Source organism: Theropithecus gelada, chromosome 2, assembly GCF_003255815.1.
Source record: "Theropithecus gelada isolate Dixy chromosome 2, Tgel_1.0, whole genome shotgun sequence".
NCBI classification, from domain to species: Eukaryota; Metazoa; Chordata; class Mammalia; order Primates; family Cercopithecidae; genus Theropithecus; species Theropithecus gelada.
The window spans coordinates 59,649,063-59,663,316 of NC_037669.1; the positions used below are offsets into that span (position 1 = coordinate 59,649,063).

The 14,254-nt window shown below is 43.7% G+C and overlaps 1 protein-coding gene across 1 annotated transcript in view; it reads right to left on the reverse strand.

Moving 5' to 3' along the window:
• Positions 1–2,503: 2,503 nt before the first annotated feature.
• The window catches only part of EDEM1 (ER degradation enhancing alpha-mannosidase like protein 1), a 32,141-nt gene continuing 20,390 nt past the window's right edge, over positions 2,504–14,254 (reverse strand). Inside the window, exons 8-12 of the mRNA XM_025374053.1 lie at positions 14,076–14,246; positions 12,147–12,220; positions 11,201–11,297; positions 8,861–9,064; positions 2,504–6,622 (exon numbers count right to left, since the gene is read on the reverse strand). Of these exons, the coding sequence (XP_025229838.1) occupies positions 6,533–6,622; positions 8,861–9,064; positions 11,201–11,297; positions 12,147–12,220; positions 14,076–14,246 (636 nt within the window). The 3' untranslated portion in view covers positions 2,504–6,532. The remainder of the gene's footprint in view (positions 6,623–8,860; positions 9,065–11,200; positions 11,298–12,146; positions 12,221–14,075; positions 14,247–14,254) is intronic.

Genomic DNA, 14,254 nt, shown 5'->3' on the forward strand with positions numbered 1-14,254 from the left:
TTCACTGTTGATCTTCACTATAGATTAACTTCCCTCTTACCTTTCGCAAACAAAGCCTTCATGACTATCACACTGCCTTAATGTTAGGAATGGAAGGAATGTTAAATGGACTCTTAAATTGGAAAGGAAATGAAAACAAGCTGTACAGAAAAGAAACCAAACTGTAACAAATTAAACTGTTGTAACTCGTAAACCGTCCTTGTGTGGAATATGTTTTAATCCTACCGGATAACTTTGTCTTCTACCTATGTAAGCAAGACCTTAACTTCTAACTTGGGAGCACTGACCCCATTTTTCTAGAGTCTGTGTTCCCTAGATGGTTATTCCCAGCTTTGGGCTCTAATAGACTCTTAATCATATATCTAATATACTTAATCATATTTTCTGAATTTCGTTATTTAAGGTTGCCAGCACCTAAAAGAGAGCCTGAGGCTGTTGCTTCCAGTTGGTTCAGCTGTGACGGGAAGCAAGATTGTTTACTTTCCAGTGTCCTCAGCTGGAGAAATGGAATCATAGAATTCACTGCTCAGGACTTGGGTGAGGTCTGAATGTAACAGGCTTTTAAACCATACACACATGCACATGAGTGCACACAAGCACATAAACACACACACACACACACACAAAGCCAGAGTGGGGAGGGACTATTCATTCTATAGGCCAGTGACTAGCAGACTGTGCCAGACACTTAAGCACAAAGACCGGGTGTACTGGGGCACAGGTACCACCACACCCAACCACTCTGCACCTCCTGGTCTGGGTTTCTGAGTTAGGGAGACATTAGCATACTTCCTTGATTAAACTTTAAGAAGGAAAAAAAAAAACGTTAAGGGACAAAGAGATATAACCTGTAAACATTTTAGCAGCTGCCACCTCACACGCTGACAAATGTAGCTTCTAATTCCCTTTGCCATCACGGGAACCCTAGGAGTTTATGTGCTATCATCTCTGATTTTAAAAGCGAGGAAACTGTGTGAAGGTGAGTGCCTTGACCCAAGCCACACATCCAGGACAAAGCCAGACCAGTCCAGCCTCCCCATAGCCAGTCCATGTTCTTACTCTTCCTCCAGCATTCCTGTTTAAGTCCTAGGTCTGATCCTGGATGTCAAATCCAACTGGACCATGATTATAGGAAACACATTAAATGCCTTACACATATTAATCCACCCAGTCCTCACAACTATCCTATGAGTATGGGCTATTATTATCAAACCATTTACTAGATAGGAAAACTGAGGCCAGCAAGTCTGTAATTTGCCCAAGGCACACAACTAAGTTAGGGGTAGAGGTGGGATTGTACCCAGCACGGTGTGGCCCAGAGTCCCCATACTCCACCTGACACTGACTGCACCGTTCACACAGGACTTCTTGCTCCACAGATGGCAAGGGCCTGGTGCTCGCACTACTGAGGCAGCCTGGAGCGAGAAGGCAGGAAGGCAAGAGCCCTGTGGCTCTTGATCTGGTCCTTTGGCCCACCGGGCTTGCTTGGTCTTGTCAAGATCACAAACCCACGAGACTTCACAAACACAACCCCACCACCCCTCACAATAGTAGAGCTCAATATGAGCAAGGTGCTTCCAGCCTTGAGAGTCTCTCCTTTGCCCTGTCATGCTTCGTGGCCTTTAAAAAGGCCCATCAGGCCTGGTGGCTCACGCCTATAACCCCAGCACTTTGGGAGGCCAAGACAGGAGGATCACCTGAGGTGAGGAGTTTGAGACCAGCCTGGCCAACATGGTGAAACCCCGTCTCTACTAAAAATACAAAAATAAGCCTGGCGTCATGACATGTGCCTGTAGTCCCAGCTACTCAGGGAGGCTGAGGCAGGAGAATCAGTTGAACCCCAGGAGGCAGAGGTTGCCGTAAGCCAAGATCGCGCCACTGCACTCCAGCCTGGGTGACAGAGTGAAACTCCATCTCAAAAAAAAAAAAAGCCCATCAGAATTGACTGTGACCAAAGCTAGGAGACAGATGTCACAGAGCAGGAGCAGGTCTCTTCCTCAAGATCCCACCATGGTCTCTGGTGGCAACACAGGGAGGGAGGCCAGCCCTCCAGAACCCTCAACCCACATGCTTGCTACACAGGCCGTGAAGTGCCACTGTACCCACACAGGCCATGAAGTGCCACTGCTCTCAGAGGTGAGGAGAAATGAAGCACCTTGCTTACGGTAACACAGAGAACTGGTTTTAGATCCCAGATATACTCAGCTAATTGGCAGTAAGAATAGACAATGACTCAGTGGCCAAGAGAAAGGAGGCTAATGCAGAGGGGAAGGCTGGGACAAAGGTCATGAAAAGCAGTTATGACCCGCATGGGAAGGGCATTTAATGGAAGAGTGTGACATACAAAAATGTAGTGGAATTCCATCGGGGGAGGTATTACTTAGGGCTTAGCTATAAAAAGCAAGGTTTTATTCATCTAGATGGGCAGTTCCTTTAGAGATTTTTCTCCCCTGTTTGTCTTGCATGTAATGTGTCTACATGAGAATGTAAAAGAGAAACAAGATGACAGCTCAAAAAAAGAAATCTTTTAATAAAAATTACTCATAAAAATTCTAATAAATTTTAAAGAGCAAGATATTCCTTATTACATTTATAAAAGAACATTTGGTCCTTTTACAAAAAGATCCCTTTTAATTTAAATACATTTCTTATTTACAGATTAAACATAAAATATCATCTAAGTTGCAAAGCATATTGCACATTACAGAGAGAGAAGCATTTGTGTATTTCAGTAAGTTTTCCCCGAGTTTCCAACTCTATACTTTTTTTGTAAAAAGATTTACCTTTCTTATGCAAAATAAATAAAAATGCAGCTTGTGTTCTGCTATTTAAAACTAAAACAAAATAACCTTTAAAAATACTATTCCTCTGCCTTGAAGAAAGAAGGAAGAGGGTATAGAATCAGGGATTTCCACAGGTACTTGACATTTTTACCAGATTCACGTCCGGATTCAAGCGGGAGCATAACTCCGACCCCTGCGAAGCCTGGGACACACGGCCCAACCCGCCCCACCTCCTCGCTTTCCCAAGGTGTCCCTGCCCTGCAGGGAAGAGGCACTAGAATAGGAGCTGGATGCTGGGAATGGACAGGAAAGCTCAGAAGTTTCTTCTAAAGTTCCTGCTCAGCCACCCTGTGGCTAAGGTAATCACTCAGCCCTACCTTTACACCAGCACTAAATTTGAAAAAAGATTTTTGTTTTTGTCAACAGACAGAAAAGAAATTTTTCAAAGAGAAAGGCCTCTGGTGCCCTCCAAAAGCAGAAAAGAATGTCTCATGTTGAGTCTACACAATCCAAAGAGGAATTACAGGTGGCAATCATTCAGTAAACTGAACTAAGAAATCATTAAGAGGGATATCTTCCTTTGGTGGGGAGAAGAGGGAAGAGGAGGAACAAGGCCCTCAGATTGCACAACTGCGCTGACCAAACCAGATACTTCCTACAGACGCTCCTCTAATAGTCATGTGCACAGATATCATCCTGGTGCATTTTTCTTTAAATACGTAGAAAATTATTTAAGTGTCACGTGCACAGTCCATGATCTAAAACAAGAAAAGCCCTGAGGATTCAGTTACAATGAATAAGTTCTGGCACAAGCGCTGCAGAAAAAAAATTTTTAAAAATGAACAGAAGATTTCAATACAGAAGCTGGTTTTTCACAATGGCCAGTGCAAATGGAGAGCTAGCAAACCCTTCCTTGCCACCTATTCTTCCAGAAGGGATTCCTCGGTCACATCAACTAAAGTAGCTAAGCCTCCCCTATAATGATTTGAAAGTTTGTTGTGAGAGAATTACGCTTCATCAAGCCAACTATAAGGCAGCTTTCTACAACAGTTCTGCAAAATGCTTCCACCACACTGAGCAAAGCTGACACTAGACACTAGCTACACGTGGGAACAGGAAGATGGGCCAGGCTCAGAGCTGCCACAAAGGATGAAGTCCACTCAGATTTGAGGCATTCCTGGGGCAAAGCACTAAGCAAAGCAACTTCTCTGGTAATCTCCTCCTCATCCATTCTCTACCCAGTATTTCAGAACATAGAACAGAAGAAACTGCAAAAGCCCGGCAGGATATATCACAGTTGTTAACATTCTGACTTTCAAAAAGAAAACAAGTAACCTTTGAAACTGGCTCAAAGAACCTTCTGGCATCCAGCCGCACAAACCACTGACTACATAGCATCAAACTTCGGACTGGGTAGTCTGGAAGCTCAACAACCAGGATGAATATGTACTAACTCACTCACCCTCAGTCTCACCTACTGGTATTAATTCCAGTACCCAGAAGTCAAGAGGGTTTGGGACTTAACATAAAACACGTTTCCTGACAGCCTGTGGCCCCTGAGAAGTACCTGCAGCACTCTGTACTCTGAAAGCATGAGATCCCTATTCCCTATTCCAGGAGCATGAGGAGGAAGGAACATCCGGGCTTGCTCGAGTGATAGGCAAAATGCCTCATTAAGAGAACACTGGAGTGCTTACCCACCACTGCCACCACAGAAGCCAGAGCGGGAGAGGAGGGGAGCGCCAAGAGAAATCACAGGCACGAAGAACTCACCTCCTTCTCTGAGATGCTCTATATTCCCAAATGGGTCACTAACAGTCCTACCTCTGTTTGCCCAGAGACACAGGTACAAGTATGCTCGTGTATGTGCATGCATGCGTGCGTGTGTTTATTTAACATTTTTAATGAGTCAGTGAAAACATTTAAAATATATATACTATTCTTAAAGTTTTCCATTCAGTAGATGGGACATTGTTGATAAACAGAGTAATGCTTCTGAAATGAAAAAAGGTAAAATAGAAGCATTTTTTCTATTTTAAAACAACTGATGTAATAAATGTTTAAAAGATAGAGATGGCACGTTTATTACTGAAAATCCTTTTCAAAAATCTCAAAGAACTGAACTATATATTTTTAAAACCATAACACTTAAAAATTTTAAGAAGGAATAAGATTTCTCCCTTTTGATAAAAATGCAACATAGACAGTGTTTATTTCTAGCTTTGAAAAGATGCACATGAAATCCTTAGAGGTGGGCAAACAGTGACAGGTGAGAACCATGGTATGTGAGGCTGGAAGTTTTAGGGATTTCCTACCCTTTTTAATAGAATGTGTTTCTACCCATGACGCTTCATGGAAGCCAGACTAAGAGTCAACACTGCTGCACTGTGTAAGAGTAGCAGGTGTGTATCAGTGTGGGATCAAAGAGAGATGTTCTGGCTAAGAAAATAAAACAAAAAAAGAAGGCATTTTAGCACAACTTCCTCCGTCTACATGCTTACTTTTACAGGTTGAAAGGCAAAGACTGGCCAAGCAATTTCCATCCCCCTTTCACCATGGTCTCACCATGTGGCTAAACAGGCCTCCAGAAACCGTATCAGTAGCTGTGACATCCAGTGGCCCAAACCAAAACCAATATAAGGCACTAATCTAAAGCCTGTATTACACAGAGAAATGGCTCAAGGATGCTACAAAGTCATGTGATCATTTCTTTCTCCCTGATTTAGCTAATTGGCACTAGACATAGGAAACAAAAACAAAACAGAACTTTAACCCAAATATGGTCAGAACTGAGAATCCTTGCTTAGGAAATATGAGAAAGATGGAAGCTCAGACAACCTTAGGTATTGTTCTCTTCCTAAAAAGCACCTGATTCTGGAACTATGGGATTTCCTCAGGTAAGTTCATATTCAAAATGCAAAATACCATCCAAAAGATCTGTCAGTTAACTTCTTAGACCATAACATAATAATTTAAGAGACTCTGTTAAGAATTCTGGTTAAGACCATTATTCTTAAGCAAATAATTTGTAACACTGTAAAGATTACTTGAGGCATACATGAACTACTGGATGATTTTTTCTCCCATGTGATCCAAAATCATGGTTGGATATCAGGGGAAGAGCCCAATTATCTAATAACAGAAAGGATGACATTTTCAATGCAATTAAATAGGGATACCAAATGAACCACAGACCCTTTTGCAGAAATTTCATTCTCAATCCTCTAATAAAGAAGTAGCTAGCCAGGTACAGTGGTGCTCACCTGTAATCCCAGCTACTCGGGAGATTGAGGCAGAAGGATCACTTGAGCCCAGCTAACCCTGTCTCAAAAAAATATCAAGACCCTGTCTCAAAAAAATAAAAGTAATAAAAAAAAATTTTTTAAGACATAGCAATACTCCAGTATAGCAGGTGCCAGCAAAGTAAAGAGACTGAGATTCTAAAGTATAAAGCTATGAACCCAAAGAATGCCCAATCTATTGTGCTCATAACATCAACATGTCATAAGAGGCCAATTTCCATGTACCTTCTCACTTCAAATTATATCCTTAATAGGGCATTTTATTGAACAAGAGAGAAACACTGAAGTGTGCAAGGATTAACCAGATGTGGTGAGGTGCTGCACAGAAATTCCTACACCATCACAGACAGCGAGACTTCTGTCCCCTTCCATTTCAGACTGGACTTTGGCATGGTCTGGGTTCGGTTGTTAAGGTCTGGTTCAAGATGAGGCCTCACAGAGAGCAGATCAAATCAAGCCAACCATCTGGTCAATCTGTCGCATGTAGATGCTCTTTAAGGGCAGGGAGTACCTCCTCTCATCAGGTACACGATTGCACTAGAAAGACAAAAACGAGGGAAAATTAAAAACTCATACGTTGATCTCTCAGAAAATGTGACTGGATGACTTAATCCAGGGTTTCTCAGTCTGGGAACTACTGACGTTTGGAAGTAGGTAACTGTTGTGGAAGCCGCCTGTACACTGTAGGATGGTCAGCAGCACCCCTTGCCTCTCCCAGTAGGTGCCAGTGGCAACTCCTATGCCTCAGTTGTGAAAATCAAAAACATCTCCAGACACTGTTCCAATGTCCCTTGAGCAGCAAAATCACCCTCAGGTGAAGACCACTGACATAATTTAATATCCTCACTCACTTTATAGATAAAGAAATGGCAGATCCAGGGAGGCTAAAAGGCATCATAGCAACTACTTAGTGGCCAGGACTGAAAGCCACATCCCTGGGGTCCTTAGTACACCCAGAATTTCAGAAAACATTTCTGCTATTTGAAAACAATGTGTTTTTCTGAGCTATGTTTTTCTCATTCACAACTAAACTCTAAATGCTTAAGACTACTATTTTTTTTTTAATTAAAGACCTCCGCACCACTTTTTTTCCTCAAAGGAGATGCACATCTTGAGAACTAACCAACTGTGATATCCCTGGAAGCAGTTGTCTAAATACATCCATTATCCGCTTCATCTCCAAAGAAACATTTTCTCCATGCCCTGTAGTTGAACTAACTACGCCCTGCTCCTCATCCCCGGCAAGATTAAGACTGGCAGGTCCTTCCATTGGTCCCGACTGCCCCCCAAGCCCACATCTCTGTGCTTTTGCAGGTGCTACTGCTTCTGCCTGAACATCCTTTCTGGGATACCCCTTCTCATCCTTCAAGGATCTCCAGCAAGTGACCTCCTCAGGGAATCCCACCTTGATTTTCTCTGGAGATTAGTCCCTGCCCTCTGTGTTTCAACAGCACTACGGACATACACCTAGGATGGAACTGGATTCCCCACTAGGCCATGCCCCTATCCAGAACTGGGAGCCCTTCTGAGGGCCTGAATCCCTGGTGCCTGGAATCATGGGATCAGATCTATTAGCGAGTGTGGCAGGTGAGAGATGTCTCCTTCCTAAAAGAGAAGACACTGCCTGGGTCCAAATCCTGGCTCCACTGTGGGACCTGAACCTCTCTGTGCCTCCCTTTCTTCATCTGTAAAATGGAGACGTTAAAAGTACCCGCCCCTCACAGGGCTGTTGGAGAAGTAAACAGGTTAACGTACGTCAGCGTTCAGAGTGGTGCAAAGGTTAACCCTGGTACGTATTTGCAAGTGCTGGCTGTTACTAACTTTCCCCTCACTCTCCTTCCCCTTCCTCCCGATTATGCTTTGTCCACTCAATCAGCGCTCCATGACTGATGGAAATGACCTTTACTGGGGCATTAATGGAAAAGCACTGAAGCACAGTCTGCAATGAGAGGGCGCCCCAATGCCAAGGCAACCCATCTGTGGGGAGGCTGCTGAACTCCTGACCACCGAGGCCCTGGGGGATAACGAGATTTGAAATTTCGACTGATCTACATTTCCCTATCCTCACTTCCAAACCATCCTATTTGATTCAAATCAATACAACTACCTGATACTTTCACTAGGGATGCAAGGACTTCCATTTTCAAATTTTTTCTGCTGCTTCTCAGGACAATCTAGGCATGTGGAGTAAAGCCCTACTTCAAATGAATGTGGGTGTTTGCTGCACTTCGAAGAGCATCTTCATTAGGACCATCGTGACTATCACCACTTTTTTCTCTTCTGCTGCTGGTAGATGATTTTGCTGAATGTCTTCCATTTGCCCCTCCAGGTCCACTGATGGATCATATCAATAGGCTCCCTCGGCCTCCAGCTTCTGCCCCAGGCAGCCAAGAAGATGCTCCAGCAGGCAACTGGGGGAGCAGGGAGGGGTCACATGTTGACTCTGCCGGCTCCCTCCAGGCAAGGCCACAAAAGTCAGATCTGAGCGGTGGCTCCTGCTGAGTGGCTGCTCCTCCCACAAGACTCCACTCTTCCAGGAACCTGTGGCCACTCTCTCCACTGGCACCTGCAGCCAGCAGTGATGATGCCACCGCTGCTCCTGTGGTTTCCCTACACTCTGACAACATCTATGTAAATGGTGTCTTGAGGAGGTGTTTTCAAATCTCCCAATCTGCGTACACCATCAATTTTCCATCAGGAAGTCTGAACAACTAAGGAATTCATAGTATTTTCTCTTCCTATATATGCAAATCACCCCTGGAAAAAGCAACTCACGTTGGAGCTGGAGTTGATGACTTTTAACTCGTGAGGTTTCGGCCTGGGCACAGACTTTCCCACTTGGTCCTGCCCTCCCTCTTCAGAGAAGAATTCCTTCCATGGCAATTCCCGAAGATGCTCATCCACAGATACAATGTGTCCCTCTGTTGTGAACATGTATCTGGTTCCAGACTTGTGTACTGGATTGTCTTCATCAAACAGCTAGAGGGAAGGAAAAAAAAGATACAACCAATAATTGTAGCACACTTGGAACTGAATCATGGGGGAGTGTCCCAGCTACTCAGGGAGTAGAATTTGCTTGGACCTCATGCTTCTCAGTGACAACTGGGTGAAAAGGAATTGACTGACAACTGTGGTGCCCAACCCAGGCTGCAAGGCAGAATCACCTGCTTCATCTAAACTCAGATACCTAGACCTGCCTCTTCCCTACACATATCCCGCCCCGACACAGAGACTCAGAAATTCCAAGGCTAAGGCCCAAGCACAGTAGTCTATAAAAGTTTGCTGGATGATTGCCATGTGCTACCTAAGAGTTCTCCTGCTGGAATTCTAGAACTACACCCAGCCTCACAGACACCTAGTCCCTGAACTGTAAATGCTGGCAGGGAGGAACCAAGTTTTATCCATCACCATATCGCCTGGGCCTAGCACAGAGCCCAACACATCTGCCAACATTCAGTTCATTTCTTGCACAAGGGTTGGGCTCTGAAGACGCAATGGCCACAAGGCACAGTCCTTTCCCTCAATGGTGCATGTGACATGGAACAAAAGAGCATCTAGAAAGAACATCTAACCCAATATGGGATGCAACAGTGCAGGAGAAGGCAAGTGTTCTGTGAATGTTGAATGAATGAATACCTACCTAGAAATTCTTAGAAACTGTATTGGTCACCTAAACTATTTCAAGATGAGGAAAAATGAGATTCAGTGCAGCTTGTCAATGTTTACACAGTAACAAGAGAAGAAAAGGGCAGACCACAGGTTTTCCTTTCCCTAGACTCTAGGTTCTTTCACCTAGCACACCCTACAGGGTCACCTCCCTTTTACTCTAAAACTCGCCCTGTTAACGTCCTTCTGACACCACTGGCTGCCGGATGGAAATACGCAGCTAGGCTCTGACCAGCCTGATTTAGCAGACCTGAGCCACCTGCATGGACAGCAAGAACCACTGCACACACAGGAATCGACAGCAGGACAGCTGTCTTCCCACTGGACAGACCACATGCGCTGCTGGTGGACATACCTCTGCAGTCGTCTGTGAAAAGACACCAGACACAGAAGAGTATCATCTTAATGGATTAGACCAGCAGCTCCAAAACCTGGCTCACGTGAAACCACTGAAGGCACTTGTCAAAATGACAGATTTCTGAGAATGCTTGTTCTAAAGATTCTGACTCAATATGGCTGTAATCTTAGCAGCCCCAGGGTGATCTGGACCCAGCTAGCCCCAGGCCTAGGAACCACGGAACTAGATAAATGTAATTTATCACAGCTGCTTCTATCTCTGACCCTCTGCCCAAGTTCTCAGTTGCCATCCTATCTTCTAACCTGGAAATCCTGCCCTCTGTTTCTATGTGGCCATACTGAGGAAAGTGGCAGGAGAGCACGAGAGCGACTGTATGCAGGAGGAAGAGCAGTGAGGTGGAAAGATCACCAGACAGGGAGTCAGGACCACAGTTCACATTTCAGCTCTGCCACAGCCACCCCCATACTACGGACAAGTCGCCTGACCTCTGTGTAGGCTGTAGTTCTTGTGAGGGAAATAATGAACATATGAACATTAGGTAATACCAAAGGTTTCATCCAGGTCCAGAAATTCTCTCTCTACACACACACACAGCACACACACACACACACACAATCACGTGCCTGAGGATGTGTATATGGACAGAGACAAGGCTGAGCTGCAGGTCTTGGCCAAGATCACATACATCAAGAAAAGTGAGAAGCCATTATGAACACAGCTCTCTTCCTCAGAGGCATCTTCCCCCTACCACCACACTAACGCTGGTTCTGTATCAATCATTACCAGCATTTCCCACCTAGCACACCCTACAGGGTCACCTTCCTTTTACTCTAAAACTCGCCCTGTTAACGTCATAAGTTTGTAATCATAAGTTCAATTCTCGGTTTACTTGACAAATGACTTTTCAACAAGGTTGGAAACCATGAAAGAAGATAGTAATATCCTTTGGTTCTGACAGCATTTGCATCCTGGGAATGCACAATGTCCAGCATGTAGCTGTGCCCAGTAAGCATCTGTCAGATAGAAGACTATGCGAATGCTCGCTCTAAGCAATACTAAATATTCCTGGGTTCATCTTGCAACACACATACCAGATACAAGTATTTACAGGTCTCACTGAGAAAGAAGCTCTCCATCCGGTCTTCTGTGGACTTGTCAATGACGTGATGCAGCGTGGCGTACCCACACCTACAAAACAATTGTCAGGTCAGTCCTGCCTCTCTTCCTTCCCACCTGCTGATTCGCTTAAGAAGCAGAAACATTCTCAGCACCATATGAAACTATGTTTACACTGTAGGGCTCTCCTTTTTTACAGCCTGGATTGTTTGCAAATTTACTTAGCAAGTGCTTTTGGCTGCTAAATTATCAGGTGAGTTACAGGGTGTGGGGGTGGTGGCAGGGGGCTGGCCAGAAGCATAACAGGGCATCAAGAAAATGACTGGCAACAAATTTAAAAGGACTAATTTAAATGTCTAGTCCTAATACTTGTAGAATTGACTTATTATTGAGAATTGACTTATTATTTGAGTATTGACTTATTATTTAAGATAGCACTTAAAAAAAAAAAAACATGATAATAGCGGGTTAAAAAAAAAGCATGTCACAAAATTGAAACACAGTATGTTTCTTATATATACATATATACACACATCATATATAAAAATATTATTTAAAAGATTATAAGTACATACATTTCAATACTGACTACAGTTTTCTCTGTATGTGGAGATTACAGTGATAATATTCTACTGCTTTATATTTTCTGTACTCCCTAAACATTTTAGTGTATGTGTTATTGTATAACGAGAGGAAAGAAGTTAGAATGAACACCCATAATCTGCTAGAACCTCACGGAAAAAAAAGGGCAGGTCTCACTACAATGGAAAGGTTCTACTACACCAAAAGGTAAGCAATTTCCCTGTAAATGTCACATTAATGACCTGGTTCTATAAATTAAAATGCAAACTAGGATATTTCCCCAAAACAATTTGAAATAAAAGTGGCTGACAGAAAAAGGAAGGAACTTAGAAAACTGACTTGACTTTTGTGTACTTTTCCAGACTCTGCAGAATATCCATTCCTACATGGAGGTAGAAGGGATTCTTGGTTGCCTAGAGAGAACACGAGAGAATGTGATCCAGCATGGGCTTGGAAGACATGCCATCGACAAACATCATGGTGACTGCGGGGTGACTGCGGGGTTTCCCCATGGAGACGAGTCGCCAGCCAAAGGAAGAAACAGGGCCCAGGTCATTTACCTTTCAGGGTCACAACGGTTAGAGGACTAAGGTATTCCATCAGTTCACATCAAAGTGTACCTGTGACTTGTTTAACTTTAGCCAGGGGTAAGACCATCTGTTCTAGGGTAGAACAATACTCTACTTTGGTTCCCATCATGATTAGAAATAAAACAATGCCCACCCTGACAGCACCATATCTGAGAACAAATCCAGTTTCTATCTTGCCTCGGAACTCTCCAGAAACTTAAGACACAGGCACAGGAAACAGGACCTTGCCACCATTCCAGTTATGGCACCATGAGGAAAGGCTGATGGCAACAAGACTTTCCAAAGTGTAAAAGGAGGCCGCCACCCTCTCCTCTCTAGTCACCCTGAGAAATCAGTCCTCAGTTGCCTACTCTTCTCACACATGCTCTTAGATGGTTTTACTAGAGAAAAAAACTTCTCTGGGAAGATAAGCCTTTATCCAACAAACAGTTTAAAAATTGGGGATCTTTAATTCATGCCTAGCACCAGATTGAAGCAACAAAGAAAACAACAAGGTTAGCAGTCTCCAGATTAACAGCGCACAGGGTGTGGCTTCAGAGGGTAAAGCTGTAGAGTGCAAGACATCTCTGTCAACGTGAAGGAGAAGCTGAAAACACGAAAGAAGCAGTGAAAGAAACAAAGAGGAGTAAGCTCACAGGCTACAGGACTAAGCTTAAGAGGAGAAATCAGCCAGTAATCGGCACACCATCCCCCGTGTACAGCCTTGCTCTACTGGGCTCAGAAAGGCCAAACAGGTGTCTATCATCTTTTTCCTTTTTTGAGAGGTTATCTAAAACTCAGGAGGTCCCTTTTTAGGCATGAGGACTACTACCAGTTTCACAGGATTTCTTTCCCCTTTTTTCATCTGAAGCAAATGGCAAGGATTCGGTATAAAAAAAAATTGTTGAATAAATAAATTCAAACCTTAGTGTTAGCCCCACTACCAGAGTTTCTAAAACTCAGGCTCTGCTTGCTAGGGCTGGTCCATGGTGGGCATCTGTTACAGGCCTACTGAATTTCACCAAGGCCAGTTTCTTGGTGAGTTAACCACTTGTGCTGCTGTGCATGTGAATGAAGGAGGACTCTGCGTGTACATACGTACGGCATGCACAGAAGTATACATATCTGGCTTCAACTGTCAGGAAGAAGACATTTCACAGTTAAAGTCACATTCCCTCTGCCACTGAAGTAATTTCACAAAGGATGAACACTAGTTTATATACATATATAAACAAAAACAGGCATCCAGATGAATCCCAGATGATTTCCTTTACAACCAAGAAAATGAATTTTCTTTTTATCTGAATAGTTGTTACACAGACCAGGGCTCCACAGTACACTGGTACAGAATTGTATCCTAAAAACGGGTCTTCTGGTCAAATACATTTGGAAAACACCTTAGTACAAAATCTTCCTCATGAATATTTAAGGATGTGAGATATCAGTCCTACGGTAAAAACACGATTCAGCTTTGTAGAATATGAGGTTAAAAACATATTTCACTGCAAATGCCTTCTCTGTCCTGTGAAGTCACAAATAACACTGAACACTAACAAGACTACAGATAGGGGGTAACTCGATCAGAGTCACTATGAAACAACATAACCCTAAATCATTCAGCAAATGTTCATTAACAACGAACTGCTGGGGTCAGGGGAGGCAGTGAAAGACAGAGAAAAAAAAAACAAAACTCTAGTACCTGGTAGAGGAGATATGTGGATTCCACTAACTCTGGTCTCAGTGGGTAGAAGAGAACATCAGGGGCCTGCAGCTGCCAGTTATATCTCTCAGGAAGGGCACCATATCGTTTCCATATGGCATAGTAGAAGGCATGAAGGCAGATAGCATCTTCCACATCTCCTATCAGCACCTAAGGAG